The sequence below is a fragment of the Amblyomma mixtum genome, chromosome 5 (genome assembly GCF_055824585.1).
Source record: "Amblyomma mixtum isolate Tamu chromosome 5, ASM5582458v1, whole genome shotgun sequence".
Lineage (NCBI taxonomy): Eukaryota > Metazoa > Arthropoda > Arachnida > Ixodida > Ixodidae > Amblyomma > Amblyomma mixtum.
Genome location: NC_143016.1, coordinates 87419343 through 87435501, shown reverse-complemented (window position 1 = coordinate 87435501; position 16159 = coordinate 87419343). Strand labels below are relative to the sequence as shown.

At 50.1% G+C, this 16159-nt stretch overlaps 1 protein-coding gene across 3 annotated transcripts in view; it reads left to right on the top strand.

Moving 5' to 3' along the window:
• Positions 1-16159, top strand: part of LOC149342902 (transcription factor Sp9-like) — a 156186-nt gene that overhangs the window by 135401 nt on the left and 4626 nt on the right. For all 3 annotated transcript variants that reach the window (XM_089545408.1, XM_089545407.1, XM_089545409.1), the window contains 2 exons: positions 14631-14892; positions 15566-16085. In XM_089545408.1, coding sequence (XP_089401534.1) covers positions 14631-14892; positions 15566-16085 — 782 coding nt within the window. The remainder of the gene's footprint in view (positions 1-14630; positions 14893-15565; positions 16086-16159) is intronic.

Below are 16159 nucleotides of genomic sequence, written 5' to 3'. Positions count from 1 at the left end.
AATAATGGCGCTATTCTATGAGCGTATATATGTATCCGTTACAAAAATGGACATTGAGTTTCAGTTGACCGCATCTTGAGTCCTTGTAGAGTCTAAACTATTTCAGTAAAAATTCAAACTTTAGTGAGCTCGTTCGTTAAGATGTCAAAACGGACTCTGCTGATAGGAGTCATCAGGAAGCCAATTGTTTACAGGTCAAGTGAGTCTCGCATTTGAACAAGAGTCAACAGGAAGCCGAATGCGTGCAGTTGAACTGAATCTCCGTTAATTTAATTCGGCAAAAATTTCCTTAAAGCTTGATATTTTTCTGGAATGCTTAACAAAACGTTGTTCAGTAGCGCTCGAAGTAAAACGGTGCAGCGGTATTTATAGAGATTTGACTTCAAGCTTTGAGAGGTTGATCCAAAGGGAGAAACGTTCCAGACACTTAGAAATGCACGTCAGGCATCGGTTTCAAGAACAGAATTCTACTTTTTTTTTTCGCTGCTCGTGCACTGTACTCAGTTCAGCTAACATAACTTTTCTGTTAACCTCATGGTTTGTGCCACCCACTGATTGGGTCAATGGCGCTGAAATTGTTCTCTAAATATGCGGTTATTAATAACTCACCACTAACACTAGATAGTGCGTCCTCCGTATCGAGTATATAAGTATGAGCACGTTGGTGCGAAGAGGTAGGTTTTTACTTGCCGCTAGCAGAGGTCTGAGGGAAGTTATCTGCGGTAAAGTTTGCTGGTTCCTGTTTTAAAATATTCATAGAAGCTTAAAAACGTATCATTGGAGTCTATGCGCGGTGTTCCGGGAATTTTGGAATACCTGTACATGGCAGGCAGGTTATTTCCTTGCTTTTGCCAGATTAAGCAATTTTATAACTTTCTGGTAACCTTTCCTGTCACCGTGTCTGTCTCTTTCACATTGGGTTGAAACCGGGAATCTTGCACCTCGAACTGATTGCTTAGAAATTGGGTTGCGCTTTCTGTGAAACGTAATTTTGCACTGCACAAAGCTAAGACACCGCGGAAAAATTATCGGATAATTTGTGCTTATTCCAGAGGGACGTTTTTAGTTAACTGACGATTTTGAACCTCTTTTGGCAAGCTTGAAAAGAGGTTATTCATGACGTGGCTTAATTTGAGGATAAGTTCGAAAAGTAAATTTTCGAAGCGAGAGGCGAAAACGGAGGTACGGATCAGACGCCCTATTGGTATCATTGTATCAAGCGCTACGTCGTCCTGCCTCAAGTTTCTTTTGTTTAAAATGGTGGCTGTGATCGAATTATTGTTTTCGCGGTCTACAAACACAACACGCGTTCACACGTCTTTCACAGAGACGGAAGTGTTGTAGGAGATGGTCATATACGCTACAAAATATTCGTGATAAATGAGAATAAAAATAATTATTTAGTTAGGGAAAGAGTTTTGTAATGTTACTTTCATTTTGATGTTGTTACGAAAATAATGAACGAAAATTAAGCATTTATTGTCCCGTACAAAAACGAGCGCTAATAATACATTCTGGAGGGTTTGCTGAAGAATTCGATTTGCACGCACAATTTGAACTCCAAAAATGTTTTTTACCCACGGAATTCCGGAAAGAAACAAAACCTGAACACGAAGGGTCCTCTTACACTTATGCCATTGCTTCTGCGAGTCTATCGGACAGACAGTGCATATCCGCCTCACGCCATAACTTTCTGCTACAAAAGATAAATACAGATTATCGCACCTTGGAATTTTCAGGCAGTACATATTGAAATAGCCTCACTTCATTCCTTACAGAGGAGCGTAAAACAGTTGCTTTTGAACAAAATATTATACCTTTTTTTTTCTATGTAAAGCCGCGGTGTGTTATGCATAACATAAAAATTAGGCATTTTGATGTTCGTACGTATTGAATGTTTTTTTAATTCTATACATGTATAAATTTTGTTTTGAATAATAGCGTTTTGTTTACAGAAGCAATGCATTCTTTAATAAGAATGTCAAATCCTCTCCACTGTTCATTGTATATATTGTGTAACTCAAATTGTCCAGGTACCTTTAAACAATTGTGTTGGGTCCCAGAAGTTCTATATTCGCACCACTTGCTGGGCGTATTGGTAACTCATGCGTACAACTACACAACGCAAAGACAAACACGGACAAGTAAGGAAACACCACAAAGCGCTGACTTCAACAAAACAATACGGCTGCGCGCAGCGTATACATATACCGTATAGCGCGCATGCGCAGAATGAAAGGAAAAAAGGGAAGATGTCACGCTTTTTCTGGCACCGGCATCGCATTGCACCAGGACCCACTCTCCCACGAACAGGCAAGCAAAACAGAGGCTAAAAAACTATAACGCACGAACCCAGGAGGCAGAGAAGTAAACACGGACATTCCTTACTCTGCAGGTTACATTCCTAAAAAGTGGCGCTCTTTTTCATTTAGAACACCGATGGCATGCTGACACAAGCAAGAGTTTACATATATGTTCATGTATGTAAACTCTTGCTTGTGACAACAAACAGTTTAAATATTTAGCAACGTTTTCAGCCTCCGCTACTGAAGCATTTTCAACTGCCGCGATGTTCTCACGTCGCCTCCGTTTCATTGATTTCCTCTTTGCGTTTTAGGTCACCGGGCAAGACGGCAGAACTAATTTTCACTGTTTGCAAGTAGTTACAAGTAAATCGCGACAAAGGAGTACGAAAGGAATATTTGCGCAAAAAATGACTAGTTTCAAATCGCTTCGCCGCTCGATCGCAAATCTTCACACATGCAGTCGCTCTCCTTTTCTCTACTCCTTGCTCTGTCCACTCCCAGCGGGTCCTCTTTTTCCCAGCCTCTGCGGGGGGACACAGGCGAGCAGACGCTGACTTCCTAGAACATCCCGAAAGGCCCCGGCTTCGCTCGGGCTGTTTCCTTGTAACTGGACACTTCGGAGCTCCACCTATAGGCCTCCGCTTCCCCTCCTTCACACCGGAAACGCATTTGCACCCATCGCTAGTCAATAAAAAGAGTCGTACTCGTAACCAAATCGACAACGACGAAAAAATGCTCGCTTACATTTCTTAGTCGCGGTTAAGGATTAGTAATCGGTAGCTATCACGTAAAATGTCTAAATTTCTTTGTTCCCGCATTTACGAAAAAGTTACCTCGACTTGCAGCTCGAACTGGACGTTCTCCTTCTTGCAGCACTAGCCGCGTCAAAGTGGAGGTACAAACATTTTATTCGAATTACGCCCTGTTGCCGGGTAGATATATCCATTTTTTTTTCTTTGCACCACTAAATATTAAGTGTCAGTTAGATTGCGAGAGATTGTAAATTGGACTCGGATATTCACAGTGGTTCTTTTCACGGAATGAAATGGCGGAGCTTAGTGAAACAAGTTTTCAGAGAGCGTTGTGAGCCGGTGACATTTTTGTCACTTCGCTTTTATCACGTGCCTCATCTCGCTTTGGAAAAACAAAAAACTTGTTTACATTTAGTGGTAACAGGAGCTATTTCATCAATTGAAGGGCTTAATTAAACGCTCGAAGTATTGCATATCGAAACCTTAACTTACCTCCTAAACTGATAAGTTGAAGCACTCGAAGCTGGATCAGGCACGTATTCACTTACGGTGCGTGTTTGCATTGAGAAAAAAAAAATGCATCGGCGGGTAGGTGATTCTCGACTATCTATATTAAATGTCACTGCCGCATGCATTCTCAATACCGAGAGCAATAGAGTTAGCTTTTCGGTTTGTCTATACCTATAATCACTAGCATTCACCACGCTTACTCGCCTGAGCGTATCCCTATAGTAATAAGGGGGAAGGCTTTAATGGCTCGTACCGTCGTCCGTCCGTTAACAAAGCGTGTCACACGCGTTTAACTCGGGAACTAGAAAGTATAGAAGAAAACCAATGCTTGCTTCAGATAAAGGAGGCAAAAATGAACCTAGAAGCCAAGTTTGATGACTGTAGAGTATTTAGTTAATTAATTATAGGCAAAAATGTCGAAACCGCGTCGAAACAACGCGGGCGTCGATATAGCCACGGGAACGTATGACGCCACATCCACCGGAAGTCGTCACGGCATAGTGCCCTCGGCTTTCGCCTCTCAACGCTTTAGTTGCCAAGACATATTGGCTTGTCAGCCACGAACTAATGTATATAGACACGTTTCCAGCGCCTAATGCCTACAATATATCGGAAGCTCAGTCTCGAATTCTGCCACTGCGCTTTACCCAAACAGCTGTTAAGAAACCGACCCGCGCCCTGTACTTAGCCGATTTGCTCACCCGTATTCCCGAAGACGTGGCCTGTCATTATTAAAGATTAATGGCGCTACATCTTCCCTGTCTTGGACGTTAAATGTACGGTTAGGCTTCCTAAATTGCCATTCCGCTGCCACCGCTGCAAAGGAGGAGGTGACAGCGATGCCTCTAAATGGGTAGCACGTAAATCAGTCTCACGAATCACGTTGGGTGGACGGTGAAATAATATCAATTTGCGCAAGAAAAGTGCGTTTCATTAACCGTATCAAATTTACAGGCAATGAGCGTCCATAGACGCGCCTGTTGAACTCCGCTGCATGGACGAGTTCTCAGAGAATTAAATAACCCACGTTGATAGGTGGAAGAAATGAGATACAGCTCAATCTCTGGAGATTCGACGGACAGGTGTTTAGCCCCCACTACATGTACATACAAACCATGCGTTACCGAGTGCGATTTTCTTTCTGTGATTTGCTTTCCAAGTGTCTGCAGCTGACTAAATTACGGATGGATGTTTTTACCGTGTTTTTTTCTTCTTGTTAGCAGTGTTTTAAAAACGAATGTTATATGTAACTGTACATAGAGAGTTAAAACTAAACCACTGCGAAGACCATTGCAATCTGAAGTGCGCAGTGGTCATTGCAGTTCTTTTGCTTTTTAGCCAAATGCATGTGCTTGAGAATTTATGGATATAATATATTTCTGATGCTATTTCTTCACGTATACAGGCAATGTGAAAGCTTTGTAAGGGGCGGTACCGGTTCATTTTTTTTTGCCAGGAATTGTCGCATCGTGCCTAGTGCCGGCATTCACATATAAACTAAAATTTGCGTACATCGTTTAAACGAAAATGAAGTTGCAGCTGATTAACCAATTATTATGCTAGACAAAAACTGCAAAAAATCTGTCGGAATCTGCTGTTCCGAGTTCATGTGGCGTCTCCTTTACATAATGCCCTATAGGGGTTTGGAAGACACTTCAAATAAACAAAAAAGTGTTGTGGTAGAATTGGTGTTCTAGTTGTGCGACGAAAACAAAAAAAAAAGGTCACAGTGTCGAAAAATGTCCCTACATTTATTAAGAGCACCATGGAAGGAAATAAATTAGTTTGACTTGGAGTTTATGCAAAAGAACGTTCTGGACTTTCGGCTGAAATTAATGTCATTGCTAAAGCGCGCTAACAAAACGCATAGCCCAGCAGGCTGACCCTTGCAACATTTCGCTTCGCGAGAAAGGCTGATGGTAGTGTTCGGTTCATTAAATCATTGGTGGGGTAATTTTTCTCTCCTGTATGCCAGCTTTCAGAAGATGGTGCCTACACGGGACCATTGTGCTTACTATAAATCTTTCGCTTTCGAGGCGCACATTCTGCTTGTTGCGTGTTCGTGGCAACCGCCTACGGGAGTTTAAGGAAAATCACAGCTTCTTTTGCTCTTTCCTTTCTCTTCTTCACTCCCTTCAGCCATTTTTCTCGGCACAGTTGAGGCGCCTGCCCAGTGGGAGTCAGTTACAACGCCTTTCCTTTGCTCATAACCTTCTCCTCATCCTGTTTAATTTTGACACTGGTTATTACGTAGACAGCTGCGAAGGCTCTAGTGATTGCTACGTGTTTACGGTTTTCACACAATTTCAAGCGCGTGGATCGTGGGGAAGGACAGAATTGGTTGACGCCTTTGTCCTTCAGTGATCATCCAATAACTTCCGGTGCGACGATGATGATGACAATGAGGACAATCGCCTGGATGTCAAAAACTAGCTTCTGGTCCCGGAACTCACTGCAGAACGTCCTTTTGAAACAGCAGCTTTAGGCCGGAGAGAAAGCGTGCAGAAAGCCGTTTACATTTGCTGGACATTCGAAAACGAAGCTACATTCGACCGAGACGGGGACGTCTGTTGCCGGGAAAGGGCTCCATCGAGCGCTGCGCTCGCGGATGTTGTTCCTGTATTGCCTAATGCGTCTGCCGCTTTGGCGCACTCACCATGTTCGAACGCTTCGGCGCGGCCATCATCACAGGAGGAGCGAGCAGCATTGTTAGCGCATCACACGGCGCTGGCCCGCCGACGACGGACGCGCATTGTTCGAGAAAGCGGACCGTTCATTTTTGTTTTCAGGAAGAAAGCTCGCCGAAAGAGCTCCCGCCGCGAAGCCACGCGAAAAGTCAGTTTGCTGCCGCGTGGTTGTTGCACGGGCAGGCACTCCGGAGGCTGGCGGCGGAAGCGGCGCCGGGGGTCAGACGGTAACAAGACAAGCAGAGCGAACGGCGAGACACCACGGCTGGCCCCGACCCGGCGGGGGCCCCCAAAAAGCGTCAACTTATTTCGCCGCGCAGAACAAAGGCGGCCGCCGCCGCGAGGCACGTGTCAATCATCGGCTGCCGCGACCACGCGGGAAACAAGGCCGCCGAGTGGCCAAGAGAAAAAAAAAGGGGGGGGGGGGGGGCAGCCTCGGGACCGAACCAGTTCGCCTCCGCTGCTGTGCCGTCGGCTCCCGGAACACGGCTCTTTCTCGGAACGGCCGCCGATCTCGCGCGGTTCCTTCGGCAGCAGCAGTGCCGGCGGCTTCGCCTTGAAGCGCCGCTGAGATGTGCAAGTGGCGCCACCTCGTGTCAGCGTCTGCAATCAATGGCAGAGGAAGGGAGGTGGTGGGGCGTGTTTACGGTGCTTGCTTTTCCTGGCGACGCGCGTTATGGCCCGCAAGGAAAACGGAAATGGAAATGAAATAAGCGGAGTGCTTTCGTTTGCCGGGAAGGGATGGAGTCCCTGAATGGAGGTGCGTGTCCGCCAAGTCAAGCTGCTAGTCTTTCGTCCCCAGTTCGGTGCCTCGGTGGTAGGAAAAATCTACTAGCTAGTGAACTGTTCCTTCGCATCATTTTGGCTCAAACCGGGCCGTGATGTGATGTGATTGTGCCGTCCTTTTCATATCAACCAAGTGAAGTCCACACCAGCACGAAAGTGTCTCCTGGTGATCTTCTTTTGTGTCTGTCTAGCGCCAGCCACGGCTACCTACGAACCCGTCAACTTATGAAAAACTCAAGTACAATCTTCATTTTGCAGCCTGTTGATAAACTGTAGTACATAACTTGATAATGCTTACCATATGCATTTCAACTGTGGTCCACGCTGATTAAATACTGAAGCTTATTGGCCATGTGGTTGCGTTTCATGAGTGAGACGTTGAGTAGAATAGTCTGAAAGATGAGAATTGTGAGCTGACGAGTCCATTTCTCTTGGAAAGGGCATTGTCCATGTTCATCTTATTGTATATTCGTTATCTTTTCAAACGCAGAAAAATGCCTTGACCATGCGGCTAATCTGTCTTTAAGCGGCTACCTAGTTCCTTGCAATCTCGCTGGCCATTCAGGCAGGGACTGTATTTTAATGCGATAGTGTTGATATCCTCATCGGGAAAAAAATGTATCGTCGTTCATAAAATCCTCACAGTCAGTGACGTCACCTTCGGACAAGGTATCAACACCTCCTAAGGCTACAGCATTCCCAACAGGTGATTGAATTGTTATCACAACTTATTGAGCAAAAGTATCGGGGACAAATAGCACGTCGTACTTCCGCCACAACTGTCGTATTTGAAAGGAGTAGAGGAAAGTCAAAACGAAGTGACTTCGGAAACATAACAAATTAAAAACAGGTTCACTGAGTTGTTCATGCATGTAGAGTATATTACAAGGTATAGCTTCATGACGTAGGCATGACGTCACTTCTCTTTCTTTAATATTGCTAAACTATGCGCTTTCAGTCCCTTTAGGTATAGAGTGCTTGCTGGCCTGCACGGCTTCATCAGTTCATGCGCGATATTACGCACAGTTAAAAGAGAAACTCTAAATCCGTAGTCCAAAGAGGATGAGCATATAGACAAAAGTTCTAATGCTCGGCACTCCTTTCTAGCTACCTCTTGACATCGTTTTCTGGATTGTGCCCTGCTTCCAAGCCGAAAAGTGAAATATAAATAAAAGAAACAAACTGCACGCGGAAAACGGCTGCGCCCTGACCCGCCAGACGGCCGAATGACAGCGGAGCATTAATCACGTCGTCAACAATGGCGGGGCCTCTCACACTGTTATGACACACGCACACAGGCCGACGCTCTCAGCTGAAAGGAAAACGGCGCCAAAAGGAGAGACTGGAACCAGTCGCGCAAAAAAGCGAAACCACGACCCCGAAACGCAAAGTGTCAAAGAAAGAGAGAGAAAAAAAAAAAAAACTGTTGATGGAGCAGAGGGCCCTCTCGGCCTCTTTTTATTTCCCTAAAGTCTGTCGCCAGCCTCCAAATATTTCGACCCGGGTGCAGCGAACCGCAGTAGTAGGTCTACGGCCGCGGCGCAGCCCCCAGAACACGCCCCTTTAAAGTAGAGCATTGAATTCTCTCGTTTGCCTACGTGCGCGTATTTTTCAGTTTGTCAAGGGGCAGTCTTTGGGAAAGAGGGTCGGAGGTGAAAATAAAAACGCAGAAAAGCGAACGTTTTGGCACCCGTTTGTTATTACTCCGGGATTTGAATGAGTGCAGAGTAGCCAACGCAGTCGTGCTCTGGGATGGGTGGAAGCTTCTACTCGGGGGTGGCACGGCCAGCGACAGTCGCCCAGACCCACTCTAATGGCGTACAGATATAGGAAAGATGAAACGCTGCCGTTATCAGTGGCGCAGATATGACTCGTGTGGTAGACATCTCCCAACCACGAAAGCATGCGCCGATGTGTGTGTTATTCTCTCGCTTCCTCTAACTCTCCTTCGTACCTCCCTTCCTCTCTTTTCTTTCCAGCTTTAAACGACTACGTCACAGCCGCGGAGGCTCCTTCTTCTTTCAGAGCATGTCTGCATTTATATTTGCTAGCGCCTACCATACTACCCTGCCCGCACCAGAGCTCTATCAGTCTTCCTTTCACGCGGCATGCCATTTTTTTTTTTATTTCCAAGCGCGCGGGCACTCGTGTGTGACCCGCGCGGTTTACGCCTCTCGGGCCAAGCTCGCGTCGTGCTCTGTATCAAAAGAGACGGAGAGTGCCGCCTGGACGCTCACGCCTGGAAGATTTCGCGCGGCGGAGTCGCGCATTCTGCAAGAGCGATCGGCGCGGCCTGTTAGCTCTCCGTCCCCTGTGCGCGCAACCAGTGTTCAGAAGGGAAGAGGTGGCGCGAAATGGGGATCCGAGGGAGGAGACTGGGAGGGCCCGATCGCGCCCCAACCTTTCTTTCCTTTCCCGCCGTGCAAAAAAGAAAAGGCGGAGAAATTTATGAAAGCGGAAGCGAGCCAGCGAGCGAGTATAACAGTGCGGAACGGGGCTCGGAAGGAAGTAAGTGAGGAAGGAAGGAAGGAAGAGAGAACATCGAGCGCGCATCCGAGTCGAGAGTACCGCCAGCTTTTTCCTCCCTGCTCCATCGGATCGCGACGACAAGAGGCCGCGATGAATCCGCATTGTGGCTGTGTTTGCGCGCCTGTTGAGGTCCTCCTCAGCGCCTCCTCTATTGCCGGTAGCGGGTGATGGATTGATTGTCTTTGCAAGGGCTTTGCGCGTCGCGCCGACCCCGACAGTGGGAAGCCGCGCCGAGGAAAGGGGAACTAGGGACGCATGGAAGCAAAGGTCGCCGACTAAAGCTTGTGTTGGTCCGAAACGCTCCTCTCGTTGTATACTTACGTGCGCGCGCGATTCTGTGCAGTGGAATCGCTTTTATCGGGAACCGGCAGGGAAAAGATGCTCGCACTGCGGGGGAGCATGTCCGGAGAGGCCGCGTATAAGCGCCGGCGCTGCCATTTGAAGGTGCCGATGGTGACCAGAACGGGAGCAGAACGAGGCGAATAGAGAAATGCACACACATAAGTGTATGTACATCGAAACGAAAACGTACGCGAGAAAAGACGCGTCGGTGAAAAGAAGGAGCGCAGCTTCCTAGTTGCTGCTGGCTTTCTTCGCCGGCCGGCTAAACTTTTCAGCGCGTAAATAAATAGCGCGCCGCTGGGCACCCCCCGGAGCTCTGCGGAACACTGGCAGTTGTTCCCCTTCACACCATGCATTGAGAGCGGCGCCCTTCGCATTCAGACTCGCATTTTCTCCTTCTTAGCGAAGCTCCCTCTTTTTCCCCCTCCCGCCAGCACCCCTACATTTTAGCCTGAATATGGCGTCGTCACCTCTCTTGTAAGGCGCCCTGGTCGCGTCACTATTTGCTTGATTCTACTATACGACCCATCGGTGCGCCTTCGGCGCCTTGTTCGGGACACTCCTGCGGCCTTCGCATATACGCGTACGCGGTTGAGCGCCGTAGGAAGGCCTACGATTTCGGTCCGCGTTTTAGATTCCGTCGTACGGGAGTGTTCCTCCGCCTATACTCTTGATCTATTTTCGTTTTCTGTACTTATTTTATTTGGTATTTCGCGGGGCGTTCTTGCACGGCTCGCCACATTCGGCTCCTCGCTCTTTGGCACTTCTGGCTCATTGTAGCGTTCGTTCCCCGTCCTTGTGATTCCCCAGAATGGAGTCACCTTCCGTGGCGGAGGCGGCGGCGGCGTTGGCGTGTCGTCGTCCATCATTCGACCCGCGCGGCTTCGCAAAGGGCGAAAGCACACTGCGTCGTACTCTCAGCGCGCGCTTCTCCGCAGTGTGGACATGCGACTGAGGACCCGCTATATACGCCCAGGATCTTCTCTCCCTCATTCTCCTTCTCTCTTTTCTCACCTTGGCGTGCCTGAACGCATGCGCGCGGCTCGCCAAGATGTTTTTGAGCCCGCGAAAAGAAAGGACAGCGGGGCTTTATAAAAGAGGCGGACGGTCCGCGGGGCAGGAGCGGCAGCCGCTGCGGTTTAGGGCTCGCAAGTCGCTGCGGCTTGTTGTCGGGGTGTAATGCAGCGTGTTCAACTTTGTCAGCAGCCAAGAGAGGCTCTGTCCTCCCCCCGTTCTCTTCCCCCGCGCCTCTTTAGCGTAGTTTCCCCCGGGCCTTTGCCCTTTGCGGGCAATAGCCATTGGGGACGGGGGGGTGAGCCGGGCACCCGGCCCTTGTGCCGGGCAAAAGGACTGTGCCCCTGATATGGCAGCTGCCTGAAAACCGTAGAGAAAGGGGCCCCTTTCAAAGCGGTGGGCTTGAGAGCTGGGCCGCTTGCCGCCGCAGCAGTGCTTCCATATCGGCCAGCGTGAATGCTGCTCGCAGAGGCAATTCTCCCGCTCTTTCTTTCTCTTTGGATGTGCGCGCATTGCGCAAGTGCTCGCCCTACGCAAACGCGATTCGGGCTTCTGACAGTGCTTAGGTGTTTAGAGGAGAAGCAAGCGTGTTAGGTGCGCCGATTGGAAACAAACGGGATGGACCGCAACTACAACGGACAGTGGTTTCCGAACCTTTCGGACTGCCTTGGGTCGTTCTTTAGAGTATGATGGCTTTCAGCGTTCGAGGTCAGGTTATGCGAGGTCAACCACATTCGTTGTTTGTGGCGGCGGCCAGAGTAGTATGAGGAGGCAAAGGAAAGTGCTCATCGTCCAAAGAGTCTCTACACCTAAATGCGAACTTTCGCTGTACACAACGGGGTCGCGAACCCTTGTCTAAATTGTGTAAAGCCCTATTGCTTTTTTCTTAGTTTTCTCAGTCGCACACGCTTATGTCATTGACTGCTCGGGTTCATACCGATGCATCAGCAATAACGAGAACGTCCGTAAACGGCAAGGTTCTGAATTGAGCCGCATGACGACTCAAGGTCCATCCGTACTCTGTGAAGGGTGAACAATTTTCTCCGCGACTTCTTCGTAATAGGAAAAGGGGGTGACTATCTGCGCAACGGGCAATTATAGACTACAATGTAAAATTTTCGCGCCGGCGTTCTGGGCTGGGTGGAATCTGTATATGCGTAGACCCTTTCGCGGGGTAACCCTGCAGGATCTCGCTACAGTTGGAAGTCCTGTGCTGTCCCTGGACGTTTCGCGGGGTGTGCTGCATCGGCCACGGTTCACCAGCGCCAGAGCTGGGGTCTGCGGATGGGGAAGGAACGAAGAGGGTGAAAGAGGGGGTGCGAAGCTGTAATTCAGCACTAAACAGCTGTTGGCTGACAGTTTGCCGCCGTGAATGGTGGCCGTTCTGTCCCCCCGCTCTATCGCTGGACGCCGCGGCACTCACACACGCACGCGCACACAGGCACACCGTGCATGCGTTCTCCCTTTCGGTCGCGCTCCCCTGCTCCCTCCCAGCTCGACCCGCTGCCACTGCTCGCTCGGTCGTTCGAGAAGCCGTGAAAAATTCTTCTGTTCGCGGGGTAGACGTGACAGTAGCGCGGCACTGTACAGTGGAAACGACCGCGTGCGTGCGTGCGTGCGTGCGTGCGTGCGTGCGTGCGTGTGTGCGGTGGGAGCGTGGCTTTAGCTCTGCGCCGCTCAGCGGTTGCGGATCGGGAGCGCGAAAACGGAGAACGGGTGTGGAGGGTTGTGTAGCGGTCGGCGGCCCCTTTTACAGAAGTGCGTGCGTGTGTGCGTGCGCGACGCGTCGGCGGGACACCGCGCGACAGGGCCACATGTTTTCGAGGCAGCAGCGGTGCGCGCAAAGGCGGCGACGACAGCTTTGCCGCTTTTCTGGCCCCGCGGCGGCGTCCGCTGATGCCGCGGGGGTCGGCCGCGCTTTTGGCGATGCGCCGCCACCGTGGCCGCCACCGAACTCGGCAGGGCCGCGGTGCTCCCGCGGCGGCGGCTTCTGTGTCCGGCGCAGCGGGTTGCTTACACCGCTCCCCTCCCACAAGACCGGCATGTGTGTGCGCGCTGCTGGAACATGTGAAGGACAGATTCGACTTGGTCGTACAAATGCCCGTACGCGCGGATTTCGGCTTTGTTGTTTTGTGCGCGGACATAAAAAACGCCCGTAGTGTATTTCGTGTGAAGGTGTGTTAGGGAGATTATGGTTCGTTAAACCTCTCGTTGCACTGTGAGGATGTCTGCGATTTGGACCCTTCTTAGCGCCGCCTTTATGTACCGTATGTCCCAACAGTATTCAAGTAAAAGGGTTTGTTTCTAAGCTGGCGCTAAGTTTCTAAGTTAGCAGTGAGCAGATAGAAAGAATTATGCTGATCAATCTTCAGTTGAGCCGCCGCGGTGGCTCAGTAGCTATGGTGCTCGGCTGCTGACCCAAAAGACGCGGGTTCGATCCCGGCCGCGGCGGCTAGAATTTCTTTGGAGGAGAAATTCTAGAGGCCCGTGTACTGTGCGATGTCAGTGCACGTTAAAGAACCCCAGGTGGTCTAAATTTCCGGAGCCCTTCACTACGGCGTCTCTCATAGCCTTAGTCGCTTTGGGACGTTAAACCCCACAAAACCACAAAACCACAATCTTCAGTTAACTGGAGTCTCTCAGACTCCAGTTAACTGAGAGAGAGAGTTAATTGGAGTCCGAGAGACTGGAGTCTCGTTTGAAAGTGATTTCAGCGGGAGTGTGATTGCATTTGGTGCTTCTCCAGGGTATAACTTGATCACTAAACCTTGTTGAAACTAACTTTCAGGCTGTTGTTGCTGCATGAAGTTATACGCCTGGGAAATGAAGAGTTTCGTTTAGAACAGCGATATGCGTATATTGGTGAAGATTACATAAAAGAAGGCAGAAGCGAGCACGCTTAAGACGCGACGAAAGGTCAGGCAAGTTGCGGGTTGTTTGCAATAATGCCGCATTAGTACGGAATGGTTAGACAAAATAAAACGAGCTTCGTGATTCTCTTCAACTCAACTCAAGATCAACCCGTAGAACACACTGCTTCCCCTTTCTGCCTTCGTCCACGCGGAAACTTCTATTATTTGTATTTTGAGATGAACAGTCACGGTATAGAGTAGGATGTCATCAGGTGGTATATCATAAACTCATGTCAATGCCGTAATTAAATTATAATGCAAAACAAAAGCGTTCTTCACTTGTACGCACTCGCACTTCATTTTCTCTTCAATTTACGTCTAAAGTATACATGATTTAAATGCTTAGATGTCAAGCGACACCCCATAAAATGTTTTGCTGCTGTACCGCATACTGGGCCGGTTTACTATAACACCGCAAAGACAAGTGCAAAACCATACTGCAACATCAGGACGTAGTGGACAGCACACATCTGCGTTTGAGTCCGTACTGCAACTAAATTTTATCAACTGATCCTGCTCTGCAACATTTTTAAAGCATTCCCCTGCTCACTTCACCCTTTTGCTGTCGTTTAATTAGTGTTTGTAATGAAACGAGAGGATATCATGGATCCGAACTCTTTACCATATTGATGCCCTGTTCCCTTCACCCGTCGGTTGTCCTCGAATTCTCTACTCGTGTCTACATATGAAGAGAGAACAAGGCTTGCAAATGGGTCCAGCTCAGTGCCATATGCTAACCCGCTGTGTAAAAGCTCAAGCGTGCTGACGGGGTATTATGCGTGTCTCCCACAGGAGCGGGCGGGCGGCACGCCGCTGGCCATGCTGGCGGCCCAGTGCAACAAGCTGGCCAGTAAGAGCCCGCCCCCGCTGGCGGACGCGGCCGTCGGCAAGGGCTTCCACCCGTGGAAGAAAGCCGCGCCGCAGGGGAACAGCAGCAGCTCCACGCCGCCGCCGCAGCAGACACAGCAGACGTCGGCCGGACTGGCGCAGCAGCACCCGAGGCTGGCGCACTCGGGCTCCACCCCGTACCAGCACAACCACCAGCGAACGCCAGGTATATACATACGCGTGTGCTCTGCGGGTTGGGCTGCATGTCCTAAAGAGGTTGAAGACTTTCTTCACGTTGGCTGCTGTAAGAAAGCATCGACATTGTGGAGTCGGTCATGTTGTGTGCTGGCGAGACAGAGTATCCATACTGAAGTCTTCAAAAACTAGGGCCTGAGATACTCCCGAATGTTACGTCATCAAAGAAACTCAGAATGGTCTAGCTACCATAACAGCAACAGAAACAAGAAGAAAGTGGCAATTGCTCTGTTGGGCGGTAGGCAGCCTTGCTATACCACTTAGCCCTTCCTTATCCCTTTACTTGCCTATTACCTTTTTGAGCGTATTGTTTGAGGACCGCCCCCGGCTGTGCATTTCGTGTCCGCCACAAGTCCACGAAGTTAACGAGTAGTAGTAGTAGTAGTAGTAGTAGTAGTAGTAGTAGTAGTAGTATTAGTAGTAGTAGTAGTAGTAGTAGTAGTAGTAGTAGTAGTAGTAGTATGTTTATTTGGCCATATTATATACAATATGCCCTCGAGGTGAGGCTAAAGGAGGTAGACCATGGATGCCTCCTGACAAGGCCTACACCCCGATCAACACATCATGGAAACGGGGGCCGAATGGACAAAACTGGAGCCGAATGGACAAAACTGGAGAAACTAACCTTCCTCCGCTTCTCGCAGGCTCGGCGGTCTCGAGCGGCTCGGTGACCACGGCGACCACGACGCCGTGCAGCAGCAGCTACCCGTCCGAGTCGCTCTTCTACCCGGGCGTGTCGGCTGCCTCGACGGGCGGTGTGCCCTCGGCGGCGGCCAGCGACTCGCTGCTCGCCAAGGTGGAGCCCCTGGGCCGCATGTATTCGCACGCGTACTGCGACAACTGGCCGTACGCGGCGCACATCAAGCCCGAGGCGAACGCGTTCAACTCCTCCCCCTGGTGGGAGATGGGCGCCGGCGGCTCGTGGCTGGACGCCGGCCACTCGCAGCTGCCCAACGCGTACGCGGCCGCTGCCGCTGCCGGCTCCGACTACGGTCTGGGCTCAGGGCTGGCCGGCAGCCCGCTGCTGGGCTCCTCCCCGCTGCTGCAGGACACGTACAAGTCGATGCTTCCTGGCCAGGGCGCCCCCGGCGTCGCGTCGCCGTTCTCGCTGGGGCAGCCGGCGCTGCCGCAGGTCGCTGCCTCCTCCCCGCGCTCGCAGCGGAGGTGAGGCCACTTTCCGTGCTGTCCTGCTGCTTTGCTTCTGTACCGTCGTGACCGTGCATGTGACTTTGCCTGTG